Below are 22,166 nucleotides of genomic sequence, written 5' to 3'. Positions count from 1 at the left end.
ATGCTGTATTTCAGGGTGCAACTCTGTACCTGGTGGAATATCCTGTTGAATGACAAAGTATTGTCTGCCTGACACCTCATCTGAGCACTGGACTTTGGCACCTCCCGATTCTTCTGACAAACTAGAGTGTAGATTGATGCAGGGCTGTTGTGGTTGTTCTCCAGCTTGCTGCAGAGCAGGAGATGTCTGGACAGTTCTGTGGTCCCTGGTGCTTTGGATGGTATCGGTGCTCAGAGCTTCTGGCACGTTCTCACCAGCAGGGGTTGCAGGTTTAAATTGCAGTTCTCCTGACAGCTTGAGCTCAAGGTTTTGAAGCTTGGACATACACCAGGATTTCATATCATCCACCATTGAAGACTACAAAGAAGATGGGAATGATTAATCAGACTATAGTTAAATGAAATTTAAGACCCATTTGTTTAATTCAAGAAAAAAAGTTACATCTCAAAAATTAAGTAACAAACTGGATAACTTGCTTTCAATGTTTAGATTAACTGAAAATGAATGCCTTCCTCCAGCATTTCCTCAGTTTTTCTGCCAAAGTTATGATCGGCAAATGGAAAACCCACACAAGAATTCTCTCCCCTCAACTTTTCAAAGGCATGAAACCAATATTTACCTGTAATGATGGCAGTCAGCCGAGTTTTATTACTTAAATTACTATATGTAAATCGGAAGAAAGGAATTAAAGCACAAAACAAGAATATGAATGAAAATATCTCCTAAATGGAAACTTTGTTAATGTGATGGAGTTGCAAGTAATCTTTGTTTGCAATTCACAAGCCAGTGGACAGATTTTTTAAAAAGACATTTGCAAAACAAATGGGATTTTAATGTTTATTCAAAAGCAGGGAGGACATCTTGACTGTACAACATGATAGGTTAAAGCTAGAATACTGTGTGCAGTTTTAGGGGGATAAAAAATCCACAGATTTATCTGGAAAAGGAAAGGCTGCAACAATTAGGGCTGTTTTCTCTCAAACCAGGAAGATAGGAGGATTTGACAACGGTATCCAAAGTGATAAAATGAATAAGACAAAGTAAACATGAGCATTCTCAAATAAATCCTTATAATGGAGGCAGAGCAGGAGGAAAAACGAGTGAAGCACACAGAATAAGACAATGCAAAAGGGGAACAAAACCAGCCAGGAGGTACTCTGCCAGCAGAGTTTGAAGACCACTCTGCTCCCTCAATAGGAGATCTAATGAGGGAGGCAGTGGTCTAGAAAAGAGGGACACAAGGAACTCTGTCTCCTATAGCAAACACCCTCACAAAAAACACATAAAACTCTCGATTTAATATAACAAAGTGGTTAGACTGCACATATATATTTATTTACATATCTTGCTTTGTGCTTTAATTCCTTTCTACCGATTACATATAGTAATTTAAGTAATAAAACTCAGCTGACTGCCATCATTACGGGTAAATATCGGTTTCATGCCTTTATGTGTGTTTCCTATAATGCTTGCCTTTAACTTAACCATCAGCTTCCTATTATCTTAGTAGGCCAGTTACAAAAGATATCTTGCACACATCTGTGCCCCTGAACCAGGTCAGTGTCTCACGATTCCTGATGCACCTGGCTTTTCTACTTTCTGACCCTTATTAGCATGTTGGTATGTCAATACTAGTGCCTGGCCAAAGCAAGGAGAACATGATGGCCTTGGCCACCAGCGGTCTCGTCCAGGATTCAAGGCGCTATTGTTTTCTCTGCCTTCTACCTAAACCACTAGAATTTTATTTGTATTTCTTATGCAACAGGTCACTTGTTTTCGCACTCTGCTAGATTCCTGCTGAAGTTTATTTTTTGCCCATTCAGATCCTTGCAAAATTTTCATGACCAATAAAACCACAGTTTCCCATCAAGTCATCTCTCAACCTCATTTTACCAGGGCATATCACAAGCATAAATAAAAAATAACAAAAAATATACTTCAATAAAAGCATTATCATGTCACATCTAATGAAAACTCTAATACAGTCTAATATATGTGTAAGTTAGCTCTGTTAATTAGCAAGCAAACCCAATGTAGGGATTTCCCAGGTTTCTCACAGTGAATAATGCAAGCTCAAATAACCCCGTTTTTCTTGTTGTTATCAGAAGATGTGGTTTTACCTGGCGTTTGTCTCCTTCTAGTCTCTCTAGTACAGCACGCTGATCAATACGATGTAGGCATTCTGTCCGTTCTGCAGAGATCCGCTCAGATGTCAGCTTATCTAAGACTCTGATCTGAGTTTGAAAAGTAAAACATTTGTACAGAGTAAAGCTCCTGCAATTGTACAGAATTCGCACAATACTAATTCTGACTCAGAGATGAAAGTGCTATCAACCAAGACAGAGCTGACACATAATTCATTTATTAATTCAGAATGTGATAACATTCATTGAACGCTACTAGAGAGACATGTCAGATTAGAAGGAGATGGTACCATTATTTAATTGGTTAAGTGGAACATGAGAAACAGCTCAAATTGTGATTGTGGCCATACAAGTCTGACCATCACCCATGAATTCAACTGTTGCCCTGAGAGATCCATATCTGGTGGCATCATAGTTATTCACACTGCAGCAGGTGAAGCCATTGAATGAATTATTAATCTCAACATCGAACTATAACTGCTTCCCCAGCCATACTGTTGTAACATGCCCTTAAGGTATAGCAGCAAGCCATCACTTTAAGGGAAATATGTCATGTGATCCAGCCTGAGTTTCACTTTGGCCTGGAGCAAGACACAGTAGACACAGCTCTGAAGTCTTCAAGCTCTCTATTTGTGTATATCTGTTCACATGTGCCTAGAATTAATAAATGAGCCCACAATGTGTTTGTGCAATCCTTTAAGATTGATTGCTGCTTTTTTACATGACAACTGTTGAATGGGTTGTTAACCTTAATATCGAACTATAACTGCTTCCCTAGCCATGCCAGTTAAAAAACATTGGTTATGAAACACAAACTAAACCTGTATTCAGACTAGGAAATCCTCTGCCAAGAAAAATGTAAAGCAATTAGAGAGGCTTTCTTCATCATAGGGAGGAAAAGTAACCAGAACAGTCATATACCATGGTCATCAAGTTGGTGTCATTCCTTTGATGGTTAAGTCCATATTTGAAAAGTGTGAATTCTACTTTAGCCCCATCCTGATCTGGTGAAAAGAAACTGCTTTACCCAGGTACATTTATGTAGTAATGGAAGGTATAGTCTTTCCTACTGCGTATCAGGGGTCACGTGATTGTTGTTGGAAACTCCAACCAATGAGCCATAAGCGTGGGTAATCAGGTTGGGGGGGGGGGGGGGGGGGGGGGGGGGGGGTGGTTGGTTTTCTAGTCTAGGACCGGGTTCAAGCATGTAGCTTCTGAAAAGCTCTCTGTAATAAAGTTATCTGTTTCTCATAGAAACCTGTCTGTATGTCAAGTCATTACATTTGGCGACATTGGTAAAATAGCTCTGAAGCTGCACCTCACCTTGTGAATGTGAGTGGATCAAATTTTTTTAAAAAAGTATACTCACCAGTCATGCCACTCTTTGGCGGAATCAATCCTTATGATGTGTCTACAGGAGATTGGAGCCCGTACAAAGAGCACCTTGGTTTCTATTTCATGGCGAACGAAATTAGCGTGGAGAAGCAGAAAGCAATCCTTTTGAGTGTGTGTGGTAGCATCCGCAGCCTGACGGCCCTGAATGTGCCCAATTTTAAGTCCTTTAACAAATTAGTAGACCTCGTGAAGACACATTAGCAGCCAAAGCCACACGAAATAATGCAGAGGCTTAAGTTTAACTCCAGAGGAAGTGCCCCAGGAGAGTCTATCGTAACCTATCTCATGAAGTTGAAGCAGTTGACAGAACACTATGACCTCAGACCCACTCAATATGTTGCAGGACTGATTAGTTTGTGAAGCTCATGATGACGCCATTCAGTGCTGTTTACTCACAGAAGTCAACATCGATTTGAGGTACACCCTGGAAATAGCTGAGCCATGGAAAGTGCTGCAAGAGACTCACAGGCTTTACAAAACATGGAACATGGCGCTGTTCTTAATATGGGGTGGGAGCCTATCGCAGGGTGTGGCGCGAAAACCAGAGAGACAGCAGTGAAGTGAGAGACAATCTATGCTGCTGGAAAAATGAAAAGGCCCAGTGGAAGCATTTCAGTAGGAACTCCAAGGTTAATCTGTTATAGGTGTGGGGGTAGCCATGTGCCAGACACCTGCAGATTCAAAGAGGCAGAATGCAATTACTGCCATAAGAAAGTTCACATAATAAAGCAATGCAGGGTGAAACTGAAACAGCTCATAAGCTAGTAGACCAAAACGACTAAAGTGAATAATAGAACCTGAAGCTGCTAATACCGACATCTATTCACTGTACAATGTCACAGCAGTAAAAACTGAATCTATCACTGTCACAATCAAAGTGAGCCTGAAGTCACTAATAATGGAGGTAGATACAGGAGCCTCAACCACAGCGGTGGGACAGCACACATTTAAATACCTAAATGAAGGTACCCAGCCACTGAATCTGGAGCGAACAACAGCTCCAATGAAGACATACATTGGAGAATCCACACAGGTAAAGGGCATTGCTACAGTACCTGTGTCCTATCGGCAACAGACCGCCCAGCTTCCAGTGATCATAGTGACAGGTAAAGGACCTGGTCTTCTGGGCTGAGACTGGTTACAAAAAAATTAAGCTCAACTGGTCAGAAATATTTCCCTTGAGAACCGGCGGAGTTCCCGAACTGCTAAGGAAATACGACAGTGTGTTTTGTGACGAATTAGGAAAGTCAAAAGGCTTGCAAGCAAAAATATATGTGGATTCTCAGGCCATACCCAGTTTCTTTAAGGCCAGACCTGTGCCTTATGCCCTAAAGAGGAAGGTGGATGTAGAATGCGCTGCTCAGAAAATCTAGGCATAATCCAGCCAGTCCAATTTTCAGAATGGGCAGCGCCCATGGTCCCAGTGGTGAAAGCAGACCAAACTATATGCATTTGTAGGGACTATAAATTGACCATGAGCAAGGCAGCCAAACTGGAAAAATATCCTATCCCAAGGATAAATGACTTACATGCAAAGCTAGCTGGAGGCAAATCCTATACAAAACTGGACCTGAGCCACACATACCAACAGTTAGAACTGAATAGCATGTCCAGAGGGTATGTAACCATCAATACGCACAAAGGTCTGTACCAATGTGCACACCTACCCTTTTGAGTATCGTTTGCATGTGCAATCTTCCAAAGGACAATGGAGAGTCTTTTGCAAGGACTTCCCCGAGTGGTAGCATACCTAGGAGATGTTTTGATCACAGGGTTAACTGAAGCCGAACAGTTGGCCAATCTGGAAGTAGTGTTAAGAAGATTCTTGGAAGCCAGTATGTGATTAAAGAAAGATAAATGCACATTCCAAGCGCCAGAAGTTATTTATCTGGGTCACCGGGTGGATGCCATGGGTTTGCACCCAGTAGAAGAGAAAGTTAGGGCAATAAGAGGGGCGCCCTCTCCGTCCAGTGTAACCGAACTCCAGTCTTTTCTGGGCATGGTCAATTATTATAGCTGCTTCTTGCCAAACTTGTCAACAGTGTTAGCAACATTACACTTGTCGTTAAAAAAGGATCATTGTTGGTCATGGAACTGGCAATAAGAAGAAGCCTTTGTGAAAGTTAAGCTATTACTGGTACATTACAACACACTGAAAGACTTATTAACCTGTGATGCATTTCCTTATGGTGTGGTAGCTATGTTATCACATAACATGTAAGATGGATCAGAAAGGCCAATTCTCCAGAACCTTCTCTGCGACTGAGAAGGGTTATTCCCAACTAGAAAAAGAAGGTTTACAAGCGATGTTTAGAATAAATAAATTCCACCAGTATCTGCATGGATAACATTTTACCATCATGTCGGACCATAAACCATTAATGGGCTTATTCAGTGAGGATAAAGCCATTCCGCCAAAAGCCTCAGCAACAATTCAATGTTGGGCTTTGATATTATCTGTGTATGAGTATACCTTTACGCACCATCCTGGCTTGCATATTGCAAATGCGGATGCACTCAGTTATCTCCCGTTACCAGATAGCATTGTACATGCTCCAGTACCACAAGAAGTTGTGTGTGTAATGAATTCCTTGGATTCTTCATCTACGTGTGTGAAGCAAATTAGGAATTGGATGACCCAATTTTGTCAGAAGTCCGAGCCCTTGTATTGCAAGGATGGTTGAATTCACCAGTGTCTGAAGAGATGAAACCATTCCATGCCCAAAAATCTTAGTTAAGTTGTCAAGATGGAATTTTGTTGTGTGGATCAAGAGTTGTCATCCCTTTGCAAGGAAGAGAACCACTCTTGACAGAGCTTCACAGTGTACATCCAGGCATTTCAAAGATGAAGATGCTTGCATGAAGCTATGTCTGGTAGCCAGGCAGTGACATTGAAAGCATGGTCAAGCAATGTCTCCAGTGTCAGCAACAACAGAAGTTGCCTGTTTCAGCTCCACTGCATTCGTGGGAGTGGTCTGGTTGACCCTGGGTTAGACTACATATTGATTATGTAGGGCCATTCTTAGGTACCATGTTTTTATTGATTGTAGATGCGCATCCCAAATGGATGAAGTCAGATCATCAACAGCGAGTGCAACGATTGAAAAGCGGTGTCAATGTTTTAGTATACATGGCCTATCAGAAGTCATCATTTTGGATAATGGTACAGTTTTTAACAGTACAGAGTTTCAGAGATTCATGAGTTTAAATGCAATCAGACATATTAAAACAGCACCATATCATCCCTCATTAAATGGTTTAGCTGAAAGCAGTACAAACTTTCAAATCTGGAACAAAGAGGTTATCCAAAGATATTCTAGAAACTCGACTTTCCCACTTTCTTCTCAATTATCATACAACGCCTCTTTCAACCACGGATTCAACGCTATTCGATTAATTGATGAAACGTCACCTATATACAAGGTTAAGTCTGGTGTTTCCAAACTTAGAGAAGGTAGAGAGGAATCAGAGGAATCAAAAATTGAATCATAATATTCATAGCAAAACTCCAAGATTTACTGTAGGAGATCCAGTTTTCGTGTGGAATTTTGGAAGTTGACCTTGTTGGGTTCCTGGCACAATTGTCTCAGAAACTGGTCCCTTGTCCTTCCAGGTGGAAGTGGAAGACCAAATTATTCAAAAACATGTGGATCATCTTGGGTCAAAATCCTGGAACTCCCTTCCTAACAGTACTGTGGGTGTAACTACACCACATGAATTACAGCAGTTCAAGAAGGCAGCTCACCACCATCTTCTCAAAGGCAATGAGAGATGGGCAATAAATACTAGCCCAGCCAGCGAAACCAACATGCCGTGAATAATAAAAATGGAATAGGGAGACATTCCTACCACCAGCTATTCTGCCTGTGATTTACGTCGAACCATTAATCCCGGAGGTGACAGATCGACTTAGAATAGACATGCCCAATGTCTCTGTAGAGTCGCCTCACCCTGAACTGCCACTTTCTAATGATGTAGCTGATGCTGCAATTCCTGATCTTGTCGATCCTGTGGAAGAACCTAAAGTGGTAGAGCTATGCCGCTCTAACCGAGTAAGGAAACCACCTCAGAGACTTAATCTTTAATCACCTGACTTTTTTTATAAGTATATGTTGTGGGTTATTCAAATATTCTCTGTAAACGGGAAGTGGAAAAAAAACTAAAGGGGGAAGAAATGTAGTAACTGAAGGTATAGTCTTTCCTACTGCCTATCAGGGATCAGATGATTGTTCTTGGAGATTCCAACCAATGAACCCTAAGTGTGGGTAATCCAAGGGGCGTGATTTTCTAGTTGAGAACCTGGATCAAGCATGTAGCTTCTGAAAAGCTCTCTGTAATAAAGTTATCTGTTTCAAGTAGAAACCTGTCTGTTATGTCAAGTCATTACAGTTTAGATGGCAGTAGGTGTTCAGTCAGACACTTGAACAAACAGCTTGGACTCATGTGTCCTTAACATAACAAAACTTCATTATATGCTTTTCTGTTTGAAGACAGACTAAAACAGAATAGCAAGGTTGTGGCAAGTTGGCAATACTTTGAAGCCAAATACGTAGTCTCAGTGATGGATTCGATACAGGATTTGAAGCTCACCAAGATTGCAATCTAGTGGATTAACCTGGGGTGGAGGGCAGTTCGTAGAGTTTCTGGCAAGACAGCATCAGTTTTACTGACGTTGAGCTCCAAGAATGATTGCTTCATTTGTAACTTCAAGCCGGACAATCATAGAAACTAGGGTGGAAATGGTGAGGTACAGCTGGGTATCGTAGGTGAATTTGCAAATACACTAACTGCTAATTATATGATGTTCAATCTAAATTAGACCATAACTGGAGCTGTATTTAGCTGTAACTGATTACCAGGTGATTTGGCTAATTAACATCACTCACTGTGAAGCACCATTACACGACACAGTGTTAGCTGTTCTCAGTGCATTAGGGAAATGTGGTGCAGTGGCTTCGTTTAATTACTGAATATTCTACAAGGACAAATATTCCATTAGTGATCATAATCTGTACTTTAGTCATGAGCTAATACTCCAGAAAGTGCACCCAGAGATTCCTGGGATTCTGCTGTTGAAGGGAAAGTTACATCGTGAGGCAAATACAACCAGGAAAACAGTGCTAAACACCCCATTTCAAAGAGACAATTCCACAATCTGATTTCCTCTGAACCAAGTGGATTCACATTGCACCTAGATCTTTTTCACTTTTATATTAAAAAAATCCTACACTACATATATGTAACTTTCTGTAGAAAATAATCACAGGAAGCAGTATATTTACTGGCACAATCATAAATGCCAGATACCTCTTTGTTTTCATCCTTGGAATCTAAGCAAGAGTTAATTTTGAAGCTGCAGCAAATTGTACGGTTAATGAGTCACAGAGTACCAGGCCCTTGACCCTCTTTGAGTTAGGTTCAAACATTACTATTTAAATTATCCAATTAAAAAGTAATGAAAATACTTTGAGTTAGCAGGTTAAAAAAATCTATGGACAATGTGGTTCTGGAAAGGTGATATGTAGGCTTACAAAGCAAAAGGGCATGGCAGCCTTGAAGGGCAGCTAGTTAGGTAACGATACCCAGAGTGTGACAGGAAGGGACAGAGTATACAAACATTTTAAAAAAGCAGCAAATAGGGCCAAAATGGTAAAAAGGCAAATTAATGGCCCTTTACTTAAATGTACATAGTATTCGGAACAAAATAAATGAATTAATGGCACAAATACAGGTTAATGGGTATGATCTTATAGCCATTACGGAGACATGGTTACAAGGAGATCAAAGCTGGGAACTAAATATTCAGGGGTATGTAACTTTTCAAAAGGACAGACGGGAAGGAAAGGGTGGTGGGGTAGCTTTGTTAGTATGAGATGGAATGAGTGCATTTGGGACAGTGTCTTAGAACAATATGTTGTGAATCCAACCAGGGATCAGGCTCTTTTGGATCTGGTAATGTGTAATGAGGCAGGTTTAATAAATGATCTCAGAGTAAAGGATCCCCTAGGGGACAGTGTCCATAATATTGTACAATTTAGCATTCAGTTTGAGAGTGAGAAACTTGGGTCGGAAACAACTGTGCTAAACTTAAATAAGGGTAATTACAATGGAATGAGGGCAGAGTTGGCTGGAGTGGACTGGGAAAGGAGTTTAGCAGAAAAGACAGTTGATAAACAGTGGCAGGCATTTAAGAAAATAGTTCATGACTCTCAACAAAGATACATCCCAGTCATGAAGAAGGATCCTAGGAAGGGGATAAACCAACCATGGTTAACCAAGGAGTATCAAATTGAAAGAAAAAACAAACAATGTGGCAAAGATTAGTGGTAAGCCAGAGGATTGGGAAAGTTTTAAAACCAACAAAAGATGACCAAAAAAAAGGGAGAAAATAAACTTTGAGGGTAAACTAGCAAGTAATATCAAAATGGACAGTAAGAGCTTCAATAAATTTATAAAAAGGGAGAGTAAGGCTAAAGTGAACATAGGCCCCTTAGAGAATGAGGCTGAGGAAATAATAATGGGGAACCAGGAAATGGCAGAGGAGTTGAATAAACACTTTGCTTCAGTCTTCATGGTAGAAGACATGAATAGCATTCCAAAAATACTAAATAATCAAGGGGCAAAAGGTGGGGAGGAAATAAATACAATAACTGCCACTAGAGAAAAAGTACTAGGGAAACTTTTGGGGCTAAAGGCCAATAGATCCCCTGGACCTGATGGGTAATAATCTTCCAAGAATCCTTAGATTCTGGAAAAGTCCCAGCGGATTGGAGAATGGCCAATGTAACACCCTTATTCAAAAAGGGAGACAAAAAATAGGTAACTATAGGCCAGTTAGCTTAACATCTGTCATTGGGAAAATGTTGGAGTCTATTATAAAGGATGAAGTAACAGAGCATTTAGAGATACATAATCTAATCAAGCAGAGTCAGCATGGCTTCATGAAGAGGAAATCATGCCCAACAAATTTATTAGAATTCTTTGAGATGGAAACAAGCAGGATAGATAAAGGGGAATCAGTAGATGTAATATATTTGGATTTCCAAAAGGCATTCAGTAAGGTACTGCACATAAGGCTACTTAATAAGATAAGAACCCCTGGTGTTAGAGGTAGTATATTAACATGAATAGAGGATTGGCTAATTGATAGAAGACAGAGTTGGGATGGCATTTTCGGGATGGCAACCTGTAACTAGTGGAGTGCCACAGGGATCAGTGTTGGAGCCACAATTATTTATAATATATATTAATGACTTAGATGAAGGAAGTGAATCTACTATCGCCAACTTTGTGGATGACACAAAAATTGGTGGGAAGGCAAGTGGTGAGGATGACACAAGGATTCTACAGAGGGATATAGACAGGTTAAGTGAGTGAGAAAAGACTTGGCGGATGGAATATAATGTGGGAAAATGTGAGGTTATGCATTTTGGCAGAAAGAATGGAAGAGCTGAATATTAATTAAATGGAGAAAGACTGCAGAAGGCTGCAGCACAGAGGGATTTGGGAATCCTTGTGCATGAATCCCAAAAAACTAACATACAAATTCAACGGATAATAGGGAAGGCAAATGGAATGCTGGCCTTTATTTCAAAGGGAATGGAGTATAAAAATAGGGCAGTCTTTCTAAAATTAGACAAGGCACTAGTTAGACCACACCTAGAATACTGTAAACAATTTTGGTCGCTTTATCTAAGGAAAGATATACTGGTTTTGGAGGCAATCCGAGAAGGTTCACTAGGTTGATTCTGGGTATGGAAGGATTTTCTTATGAGGAGAGGTTGAGTCGGTTGGGCCTGTACTCATTGGAGTTTAAGAGAATGAAAGGCAACCTTATTGACACATATTAGGTTCTTAGGGGGCTTGACAGGGTAGATGTCGAGAGGTTGTTTCCCCTTGTGGGAGAGCCTAGGACCAGAGGGCATAATCTCAGAGTAAGGGAATGCCCATTTAAAACAGAGATGAGGAGGAATTTCTTCTCTCAGAGGGTAGACAATCTGTGGAATTCTTTACCGCAGAGGGCTGTAGAGGCTGGATCATTAAGTATATCCAATGCTGAGACCGGCAGATTTTTAATCAGTAAGGGAATCAAGGGTTATGGGGTAAAGGCAGGAAAGTGGAGTTGAGGATTATCAGATCAGCCATGATCTCATTGAATGGTGGAGCAGACTCGATGGGCCGAATCGCCTACTTCTGCTCCTATGCCTTATGGGGTAGAATCTTCGGCTCAGCGAGTGGGCCCAGCCCCCTCTCGCCGAGGCGTAAAATGACACGGGGTGATGTCAAGCGTACGTCACTGCGCGTCATTCAGATTTTCAGGGCTGCGCGCCCGCCAAACTGTCAAAGGCCTACTAAGGCCATTTAACAATCTATTAAATCATTGACCTGAGCTACCCGTCCAACCTCAAGGCTGGTGGGCAAGTGAAGAGCCCAGGCGGCCTTCACATTTTTCATGGAACCTCATCCATGGGTGGGATGAGGTTTCGTGAACGTTTTTGAAGTGTTGGAAAAGTTTTTATTAACATCAATGAACATGTCCCAGTTCATGTGACATTGGCCCGCCCACGTAAAATGGCAGCGCCCAGCCGATTGGGGGCACCAATCAGCTGCGCACCTGCCATCGCACAAACCCCCTGATGGGGAGAAAATTCTCATCTTGGTCTTATGGTCAATGTGGAAGTAAAATGTTCCTCTTTTACCTCATGTTTATTTCTTCCTTCCAGTTCTCCTAGCTTTGTATTCAATTTCCCTTGCACAGTCTCAAGTTCAGCTTTAATTTCTTCCTTTGTAGCTTCGAGACGGTTCTCCAATTTATTGATCAGTGGCTCACAACGACAACCATTTATGGGGGCCTGAACAACAAAATTACAAAAGGTCATTTGCTGAAAGACGGATTTTAATGACTAATTGAGCTAAACTTAAGCAGAAGCATTTCTTTGAATATTGCTGAAAAGAGAGACATGTTCCTGAAGCTTTTCACCTTGTACTCAGCAGGGCAAACCCAAGAATGCCAAATTTCAAACAATCACAACAATTTATACCACAGGAGAAAAGGGTGCTGATTGGTTGGCAAGTTGACCCTGGCTGAGGTGTTGCCATGGAGATAGTAACGGGGAACTACAGGCTCCCCAACCTCCCAGGTAATTCATAAAAGGCACAAGGCTTGAACGTCTTCCTTTTGAGTTACTGTTCCCCATTGCTTCCCCATTTTGTTAGTGAACTAGGGTAATCATCACAATGTTAGGTCACAAAGGCCTGACTCCATTCTCATCTTCCATCACCATCACCCTACATAACTCCTTCCCCTGGAACCCCATGCAGCTCCCTCCCCAGGAAGAACAGTCAGCAAGCCTGCAGTCAACAACCTCCGTGAGAGCACTACAATCCCTCAAGGTTGTGGGAGCTGCAGCAATGGGATAATCAGAAGCAATGAGAAAACTGGCAGGAATGAGAGGCAGTGGCAGAGACTGCAGTTAAGACAGCTAAGCAAGGTACAAGTCAGCTTTTCCTGCAACATTTCTAATTCATAATCACAAAGCACTATTGGAAAAGCAGACTGTACCTCATGTTACCTCACTCCCAGTTTTTGCATCTTCCCTTTTCCTGCCAGCTCTCTAAGCTGTAGACACTCCTATTCTCTCTCCTTCAACAGGAGAGGATTTTTTGTTGGGTAGTTGATTGAAGCAAATGTATGCAACATTCACAGATGCCACAAAGTCAAAATAACATGTCTTCAAAAGTTTGAAGTGGTAATACACTTTCCCACGACTTTAGCTATAGACATAGGAAGTCATTGAGTACACATCTACAGTCGGGTATATCTCATCGGCAGGCACACAGACCGGGTCTCAGCCTCCTTGGCTGGCAATATCCTTCTCGCAGCTGAGCACCTGAGTGCAGGGGTTACATGCCTTTCCCAACCAGGCAGTTGTCCTTTATTGCAAGGCCAGCATCTTGCCAAAGACAAATAAGTAAACATCAAGTAATCTGAAGTTCACCAGCGAGGTCAAAAATTCAATTGGAAAGTAAGGGACATGTCCAGCTAGGATCAATGGTGTGCTACACTGAAACCCGGGCTGATACTCTAATTGATCAACCTCGGAAATGAAGAAGAGAGCTCCTGGGACAGAGGAATTTCCATCACTTTTGGAATATATCATCTTAAGAAGCAATAAACAATCTGGAAAAGATTACATTTTTTAAAAAACAAGAGACTAACATAAATTCAACACTGCCCTGAATTACTAATCTATTATTAGAAAAGCTGGAAGAGCTCCAAGTGCATATGATTCTGGACTGTGCAGATCATACATTGGGTGGAATTTTCCCTGCCCAGTTGGTGTCAGGCGTTATGGTGGGTGCCAGCAGACAATATGGCGGGAGGTCAAAAATTGGTTACACAATGTTGTGAAACCAGTTTGCAATCGATCGCTGTGCCCAACAATGGCACACCGCGTTTCCTGCCACTGCACGTCAGAAACTTCACTGTACTATATCTGCATATCATTATAAACCCTGCTCGCCAGAATCAACCCCCAAACTGGATCATCAGGCACGTCAGTGTGATTGCACGCCAATGTGTTTCACAACTGAACATAAGGGACGTGCACTTGTTAAGCTGCACTTTGCCCAAGACTTTGAGGCTTGTTTCTCTTGTTTGTTTTGGGCAGCGCTTGGGGTCATCAGCACTAGCCTTCGCAGGCAGCACCACATCACTTTTAGGGCGCTCATGGGCAGATGTCTCTTTATGAGACCAGCTGTGAGGTGGGGGTGGCTGGCTTGCTTGGGGAAGGGGGATAACTGGCCTCAGGCAAGGGAAGACGCTGCTGGGCTAGGGCATTACCGGGGAAGGGGGTTATCCCAGGGTGTGTGTAGAGGCACATGTTGATCTGAACAAGTGGCCTCAAGAGGGTGAGGGCTGAGGAGATGACGCCAGATGGAGATACGAGCATGTGTGAGAGAGAGAGTGAGTGGCGATGTCCCTTGAGCTGGTAGTGAGTGAGATGCCAGTTAATGTGTGATGGCCTTCTGAGTGTGAGAGTTTAGTGATGAGATGGTTGCCGTACCCTGGCGGCACAGATGAGGTGATTCATCCTCTTTCTGCGCTGGATGGCGAACCTTTCCTGAGCAGCATTGGGACTGACCACCGCCTCCCAGGCCGGAGTGCTGACACTGATGGGCGTCCTGCAGCCAGAATGGAGGTAGAGGACATTGCGGAGAGCTCCAACAGTGTCCAGAAGGCATCCCAGGGGTGTGTCATTGAATTGGAGGTCTTCTTGCCTTTGCACCCCTGGGCTGGAAGCATTGAGAGATGTGCGCGGGGTTGCACTTTAAACATGGTACCCTACGTGAGGAAGCAGCGAAGCGACGCTGTGGTGGGTGAATCGGAGGCTGCTCGCCAGTGAAACAGTGTGTTTCCTGGGAATGCATGATTAATGAGGTGGGATTGGGACAATACGGCATGAAAAGCCGCCAGTGCGGCCGGCAGGTAAAACATTCTTTTTCCTGCCCGCTATAGCACTTAATGTAAATCTGGGGCAATACCACCCCTTGAGTTTAATGCACTGGCACTGATCAGTTTTACTGAAGGGAAGAAAAATATGTGATCATAATTGGATATTGGTCAATGGGCATCAGAGGGAGAGGAAAATCAGATTCAATTGAGCTGGACAGAGTTCAATTCACTAGACTAGATTAGCATGACATGGACCAAATTAACATTTTAAATGGGAGGTATGCTAGTAATCATATTTAACAAGCAGCTGATTATTGGGAAATTTTACGTAAAGTTGTCACAGGCTAAACTCTCTTATTTGAAACTTATGTTAATTAATTTTCCTCCCCAATGCCTAAGCATGAAAGCTAGGCAAGTGATAACTGTTTATTCTGAATTTGGGTACAAAAGGCACAAGTTTTTCCTACCACTAAATTTAGTAGGAAAAAAATCTGGTGCAATTTATGCCCAAATGTGCCATAAGCACCAATACCCATACCAGTTCCTACAATTAATTAATATGCTAAGGAGGAAAATTCACCTCTTGGATCCACAGAACACTTCTTTGTACTGTGGGCACAAAAAATTTAAACTGAATGGAAGGTCATCTTAAAGTAAAATGGTAGATAATATAAAAACTATGATAGCAGGGAGTGCTTTCAAGAACAGAGTCTAATCTTGAAGTAGGGATGATTGAGCTAAACTGTTTAGGTCTGCGAATTTGTGATATTATCTCGTTCAATCAATTATATTAGTGCACTGTAGTCAGCACTCCCTGAAATATATTCCAAATTGTTTGTATGATAAAATGGAAAACAATCAGGCAGTGTATCATTGTGCATTTACCTGCATGACTTTGCCATCCTTGTTTCTGTATAATGTGTACAGCTGGTAGGCACGGAAATTATGAGGAAGAACAGTTTGCTGTGGACTGGGGGAACAGCAGCAATGTTTGCTTCTCCTTTTCTTGACTTGTGCATTGTCTTGTTGAGGTTGCTGGTCTGTCAATGGAGGAGGGTCCGAAAGAGCAGAACTCTGTGGAAATGTAATAAGTTTAGTAACTTTGTATAAAATAGCTTCATGCTCAAATCAAAACCAAGGAACAACACATTATTTAAATAATAAAACTCTTTACTCATTGTTTTAAACTAGTACAACTCACTTTTCCGTGGAAATCTGCTACACTCTGATGTTCCTCTACATGTAAACTTTGAAAGGACAAAAGAACACAAGTACACACTAGGAATAGACAAGCACAGCCCCGTGTGTGAAGAAGTACTTCCTGACAAGACTGATTAATACCTGTAATATGCTTCTGCATAGGCTAGTGGATAAGAAAAAAATAACTATGGAGCCACTCAAGAGGCAATGGGATATAAGCTATGGGGAAAACATTGGTCTCTTTTTTTAAACTTTTGCTCTTAGGACATAAGGGACAATGGGAAAGCAGCATTTATTGCCCATCCCTGATTGGCCTGAAGAATCAAGAATCAGCCAAATAGCATGGGACTGCAGTCATATGTAGCCCAAACCATGCTCGGCAGGATGGATGATGCTCTTTTCTGAAGGATATCAGTGAACCAGTTGGGTTCTTTATGACAATTGAGTTATAGTCCAGTGTTGGCCCACATATTACCAGTTTCATTCGATTCAACGTCACACCTTGCATTGGTGAGATTTGAACTCAGTCTCTGGGTTGTTATTTCAGTAGCATAATCACTCACCTCCTACACCTGTCGTGGGAGGCTGAACCAGCTGAGTGGAGTTGCCTCCCACATTTTTACTTATTATTGCAAATAAAAAGATAGCTTGTATATAACTTTGCATTTTTATGATTTAAAGATTAACCAAAGCTCTTCACAGTTAATTAAACACTTCTGAAGTGTAGTCCCTCTAGTAATGGAGAGAAACGCAGAAGCCAATTGCGCACCATAAAGTCCCACAAACAACAAGATATTTTGTTTTAGTGATACTGGCTGAAACATAAATGTTAGTCAGGATACCGAATTTCTCCGTTCTTCAAAAATTACAGGATCCTTTGCAGTAATCACTTCATCAAAATATGCCATGTGTAAATTAGACTGCCATTGAAAAAAAGAGTAGTAATGCCAGGATTTTTTAATTGTTGCTTGCTTGGAAGGGATGGATATTGTTTTCAGAGTGCTGATATTAGCCAGTACCCTTTTTGAATGTTTGATATTGGCTGAAGCAGACTGGCTGATTGTATCTGCTGGAAATGTGACCTTCAAAGTAACTTTTTCTTAAGAAGCAATGGCTCTCAACATTAGTTGATGAAGGATTTACCAGCCCCATTACTAATACTGTATTTAGGTAATTCAGTTACTATTGCAACAGTCTGTTGGACTCTATTTGCTTAATTTACCTTAGTTTGTTCTTAATGATACTTATTTTAAAAAGCTAAAATTACCTTTTCCCTCTGCTTTTTCTTCCTGTCCCACTTTTTCTTCTGTTCTGGTGTAGCTACTCTGGTTAAATCATCTCCATTTTTTTTCTTCTGATGTCCTTGCTCACTGCTGTGGGCATCATCTACTGAGACACTTCCCTGTTATGTACCAGAAAAGAGTAAGTGACCAGGTCATTGCCATCTCCATGTTTTAGTATCTGATGAAAGATTTAATTGACTATAGATAGATAGAGGAAATTCAATAGGCACCTTTTCTTTGGGGAGGGGAGGAGGGATAAATACGTCCCTCTAAAGATCATGCGAAATATTTTCCGTTGGGGGGAAAGTGCAGGAGCAGGCAGGCGCACCTCCGATTGGATCCACACCCCCGATTGGGGGCATGCAGCCGTTTTACGTGGGCGGGCCAATTAAGGCCCACCCAGCGTGACGTCCACCAGGAAGTGCTATGCGCTCCCTGTGCGGTGGGGTGTTTGGGTCGGGGTGGGGGGGCGGGGGGGTGTTCCCTCAGCCGAGAGCATGTGCGCGAAAGAGCGCACTGATCTCCCTGAGCCTCAGAGAGATCGGCTCCAAATTAAAAAATGTTAAGCAAATGATAGCAAGATTTCCCTGACATGTCCCCTCATGTGACACTGTCACATGATTACAGACACGTCCATCACTTTCACTGAAACCTTTATTAAATATTTAAAAACCCTCATGAAACCTTATCCCGCCCACGGATGAGGTTACATGCTTTTTCTTAAGCCCGCCACGGCTCCCAGCCTGCCGCCAATCCTAAGATGGCCATATGGAGGCAGGAGTAGAAGTTGCTGCAGAAGATACATTAGGAGAGTTAGGAGTGAGTTGGCAGGAGTTAGATATAGAACTAAGTATTATTAAACTGAACAAACGACCTAGCACAACACAAGCAATATCTCACTACGTTAATGTTGGTGGACATAATGCACTGCCATGCTATTAAACGCAACATAAATTTTTAGTGAAGTATTTGTAGACGCCACAATGTGTGATGTGATAATTTCATTAAATTATTTTGTGATGAAACAATCCATACATTGGGGGTCAATTCTACAGCCCAGATTGGTTAACTCCTATTACAAGCTGACAACAAAATTGCTACAATTTATGAAGTCCCCTTCCAGTGCATCCAGAAGAGAATGAAATTAGAATGCTCCTGGTTTCAGGGAATAAATAACCCATATACCCCAAGGTATAAATCTGTCTTTATTGTGGAGCCACAACAGCCCTTTCTCTTTAACCTGAATCCTCACTTAGAGAATTTTCACAACAATAACCTAAGAGTTTCCAAGCTTGGAAACGGGTCCAGTTATAATGCTATTCCACAGCTAATGATAATGATTAGCACAATAGTGTACAATAGCTTTTCAAACATTTGTTTAAGATGAACATGTGGGTTTGTTTACAGGGAATTGCCCTGTCAAAAATTCAATCATTATCAAAATTTAATTAAGGTCAAAGCTAAATTTAAGATCTCCTCAACTACTGCACTTTGATATTCCAGATTAAAACTTTAACCAATCAAGCACCCCAGAGTCAGATTTCAATGATCAGCACAACTGTCTGCTAACTGTCAACACTGAATTAATACTTATTTTTCCTCTCCCACCCCCTCCCTAATTTTGTCCCCCCCCCCTTCTTAAAGTACTGGGCTACAGTTCCACTATTCCAACTGCCACAATTGCTACTCTTCACACACGTCCGTCAGTGAGTTCCAGGAGGCTTACTTCCCAGTAGGCACATCACAGTTCAAATTCTACACTAACTTCAGCATTCCAGAAAGAATCACTAAATAGTAATAAGGTGGGAACACTGACCGATTTGCTCCTTTTCAGCTGAGGCTAATCATAGACACCCCGACTTCCCCCACAGCTATCCCCAAAGCTAACTTGGCACAGATCAAGGGACTGAAACATTTTAATCAATATACTTTTCAAATCGCCACATCCAAAAACTCTGTCTATCAGGTCGAAAATTTTAAATGATTAAATTTATTTACCTTACTCTGGATCAATTCATCACGAGGTACAGATTGGGCTCTTCGTTCTTCCTTGAGTTTTTCCCTCTTCTTCCTCAGGCTTCTCCCACGACAGAAACTGAGAACCTGGTAATATTAAAAAAAACTTATCTAAAGACATCAATACAAAGTTAAAACCCTAACAATGGTTTATCCCATATCCATTTGAAATACATCTGCTTCCCTACCAAAACAGTTGTGACCTAACAGTTGCAAAGAACAAACGTGCTTTTATATATTTATATTAGATAAAGTGCTTTATAAGCAATGAATTACTTCAAAATGGATTCTAGTCCACTCTCTCAATCTGTTTGAAGGAATGTTCAACATAAATACTCCCTAGCTCTAAAAAAAAACTAAGCAAAGTGACAGAATATTTATTCATCTCCACTATTCAACCCTGGCTAGCTACCTTCCATATGTAATCCCGGCTCTTGACACTACCACAAGCCCTTACCTGTGGTGCCTTGGTAAGAAGAAGGGCCACTTCTGGGCTATTATTCTCTCTAGCTGCTTCCAGAGAGCTCAGACCGGCCTACAGAAAGAATCAAAGAGGTAAATAGTTTCTGGATGTAATTAAGGTTGGAGTACTCAACCTGACTGGTATTTGTTTCACTAATGTGTTGCATTAGAGAGACTATGTGTTTTATTATGATTATCATGAACTATCCATTGTATTTTATGCCAGACTAGGCACAAAACGTATCAAATGCAGTTAATTGATTTACCTAAACTGAAGTGAAGTCCTTTATTGTGTCGTAAAATAATCTTGAGCATTCACTATAACAATTAGTAAGTTGATAACTAACGCTTAATTGACTCCTCGATTCCTACTTTTATCATGCATAATACATGCCGTCAACACAGTCGATAAAAAAATTTTAAAAATCAACAATGTACTTACACAGACCAAACAAATTATTTCAGAATAAACCTTATAGCTAAATTGTCTAATTTCCTCATAAAGCTTGTTTTCACTTGCTTCATTCAAACTTCTGCATTAAATCTAATTAAGTTTTCATAACAAAATCATTCTACCAAATAATTATAATGGCATTCAGGGAATGTTGCCATCTAATTATCTAAGTGAAAGAAAATATTTACACCATAGGTGCAAAGGTGGATAAACAGGAATAAAAGCAAAATACTGGGGATGCTGGAAATCTGAAATAAAAACAGAAAAGTGCTGGAAATACTCAGCAGATCTGGCAGCATTTGTGGAGAGAGGAAACAGTCAAACATTGATTTGAATATGACTCTCCTTCAGAACTCAAATTCTGAAGTTCTCAAGTGAGGAGGGCAGGGACGGGAATGGGGGTCGAAGCAGCAAAATCAGCTGAACGGATGGTGTGAGAATGGATTTTTAAAAAATATTTTTGGGGAATATTGTGTTATTCTGTGGAAAAGGCTGTGTGTCTGTATGTGTGCGTGATATGATTAAACTGGGCAGAGTTTAATAGGAGTCAGGTTGTCTGGTATGAAAATGATAGAGTTGTTAGGTTGAGGTACAAGTAAACAAGTTCTAACATTTGCATTTTTAGATAAGTTGACACCTTTGTTTGAATATCAAAGGGGAGTCAGAGGTTATAAGAATCATGTTTGCAGGAGTTCCATAGGTAAATAGTAGTGGGGGTATTTTTTTTTGACCCGAGAGCAAAGACAAGATAGAGACATAAAAGATTTTATATTTGGAAGGATTTGAGTTTCAAAGAGGTATGAGAACAATGGAACCAATGATGAAAGGGGAAAATAGGTATTTTAGAGTTACTGTGGATTTAGCCGGAGCTGTTTGAGCTGGTGAGCTATAGCTGGGTCTCTGGGCTGGGAGAGGATGCTGTTTAAACCAGTCTTGGACTACAACAAGTAGTTTTATTCTGAAGTGGATTCCACCACAGAGTGGGAGAGAGTGAAGGTCATGTGGTAGCCTTTATTGAAACAACAGCAGGTTGCCTTATGTAATATTACTGTTTTTTTATAGTTAACATATATAATGGAGTATTGCCTGGAGGTGTTTATTTGTGGGTCTGACCAAGAAGGGAGTCTTTTGGGGGAATACTTTGTAAAGCTAACCATAATTGTGTAACTGTAATCTTGTGTGCTTAAGTTTTCTTTTATTCTTGTTAATAAAACCTATACTTTTAATTTTTAAAATCCCAAAAGTGGAACTGGACCTCTTACTGTCGTGATCGACATGTCTTCTTTTCATTTTCAGGATACACGAAAGAAAGCTATGGCCCATAAACCAAGTTTCCCTTTAGGGCTTGGTTTGTGCAGCAATTAACACTGGCTGTGGTCATAACAAATTTGGGGGCTCGTCTGGGATTGTTAAAATTACTTAATTGGGTTAGAGTTTGTGGACCCAAGGGATACGGGCACGAGAAGAATGCTGAACTCAGGAGTTTTATGTTGAGGGGTTTCAAAGTGGTTAGACTGAAATGGCTTTGGCATTTGCTGCAAAATTTTCGACTTTTCTGGGAGTGAAAAATATAAGTGTGAAGTATTTGAAATTTCTGACTAAAACTCAATTGAAAGAATTAGCAGATAAAGTGCAAGCGGAGATAAAAGCGGAATTTTGTAAGACTGATATGGTTAAAGTACTCACCCACCATTTAAAATTGGAGGAAGGGATATCTGAAACTAGTGTGTCACAGCTGGAGGCAGTAAGACTTCAGT

General features: G+C 41.1%; 1 protein-coding gene across 5 annotated transcripts in view; it reads right to left on the bottom strand.

The window, feature by feature from the left end:
* ankrd6b (ankyrin repeat domain 6b) overlaps window positions 1–22,166 on the bottom strand; it is a 231,035-nt gene that overhangs the window by 5,252 nt on the left and 203,617 nt on the right. For all 5 annotated transcript variants that reach the window (XM_041188597.1, XM_041188596.1, XM_041188600.1 and 2 more), the window contains 7 exons: window positions 19,951–20,028; window positions 19,476–19,580; window positions 17,462–17,596; window positions 15,880–16,068; window positions 12,239–12,391; window positions 2,121–2,234; window positions 30–357 (listed from right to left, as the gene is read on the bottom strand). In XM_041188597.1, coding sequence (XP_041044531.1) covers window positions 30–357; window positions 2,121–2,234; window positions 12,239–12,391; window positions 15,880–16,068; window positions 17,462–17,596; window positions 19,476–19,580; window positions 19,951–20,028 — 1,102 coding nt within the window. The remainder of the gene's footprint in view (window positions 1–29; window positions 358–2,120; window positions 2,235–12,238; window positions 12,392–15,879; window positions 16,069–17,461; window positions 17,597–19,475; window positions 19,581–19,950; window positions 20,029–22,166) is intronic.

This window comes from Carcharodon carcharias, chromosome 5, assembly GCF_017639515.1.
Source record: "Carcharodon carcharias isolate sCarCar2 chromosome 5, sCarCar2.pri, whole genome shotgun sequence".
Classification (NCBI taxonomy): Eukaryota; Metazoa; Chordata; class Chondrichthyes; order Lamniformes; family Lamnidae; genus Carcharodon; species Carcharodon carcharias.
Note: the sequence above shows the minus strand (reverse complement) of the source record. Positions and strands in the feature narration are given on the sequence as shown.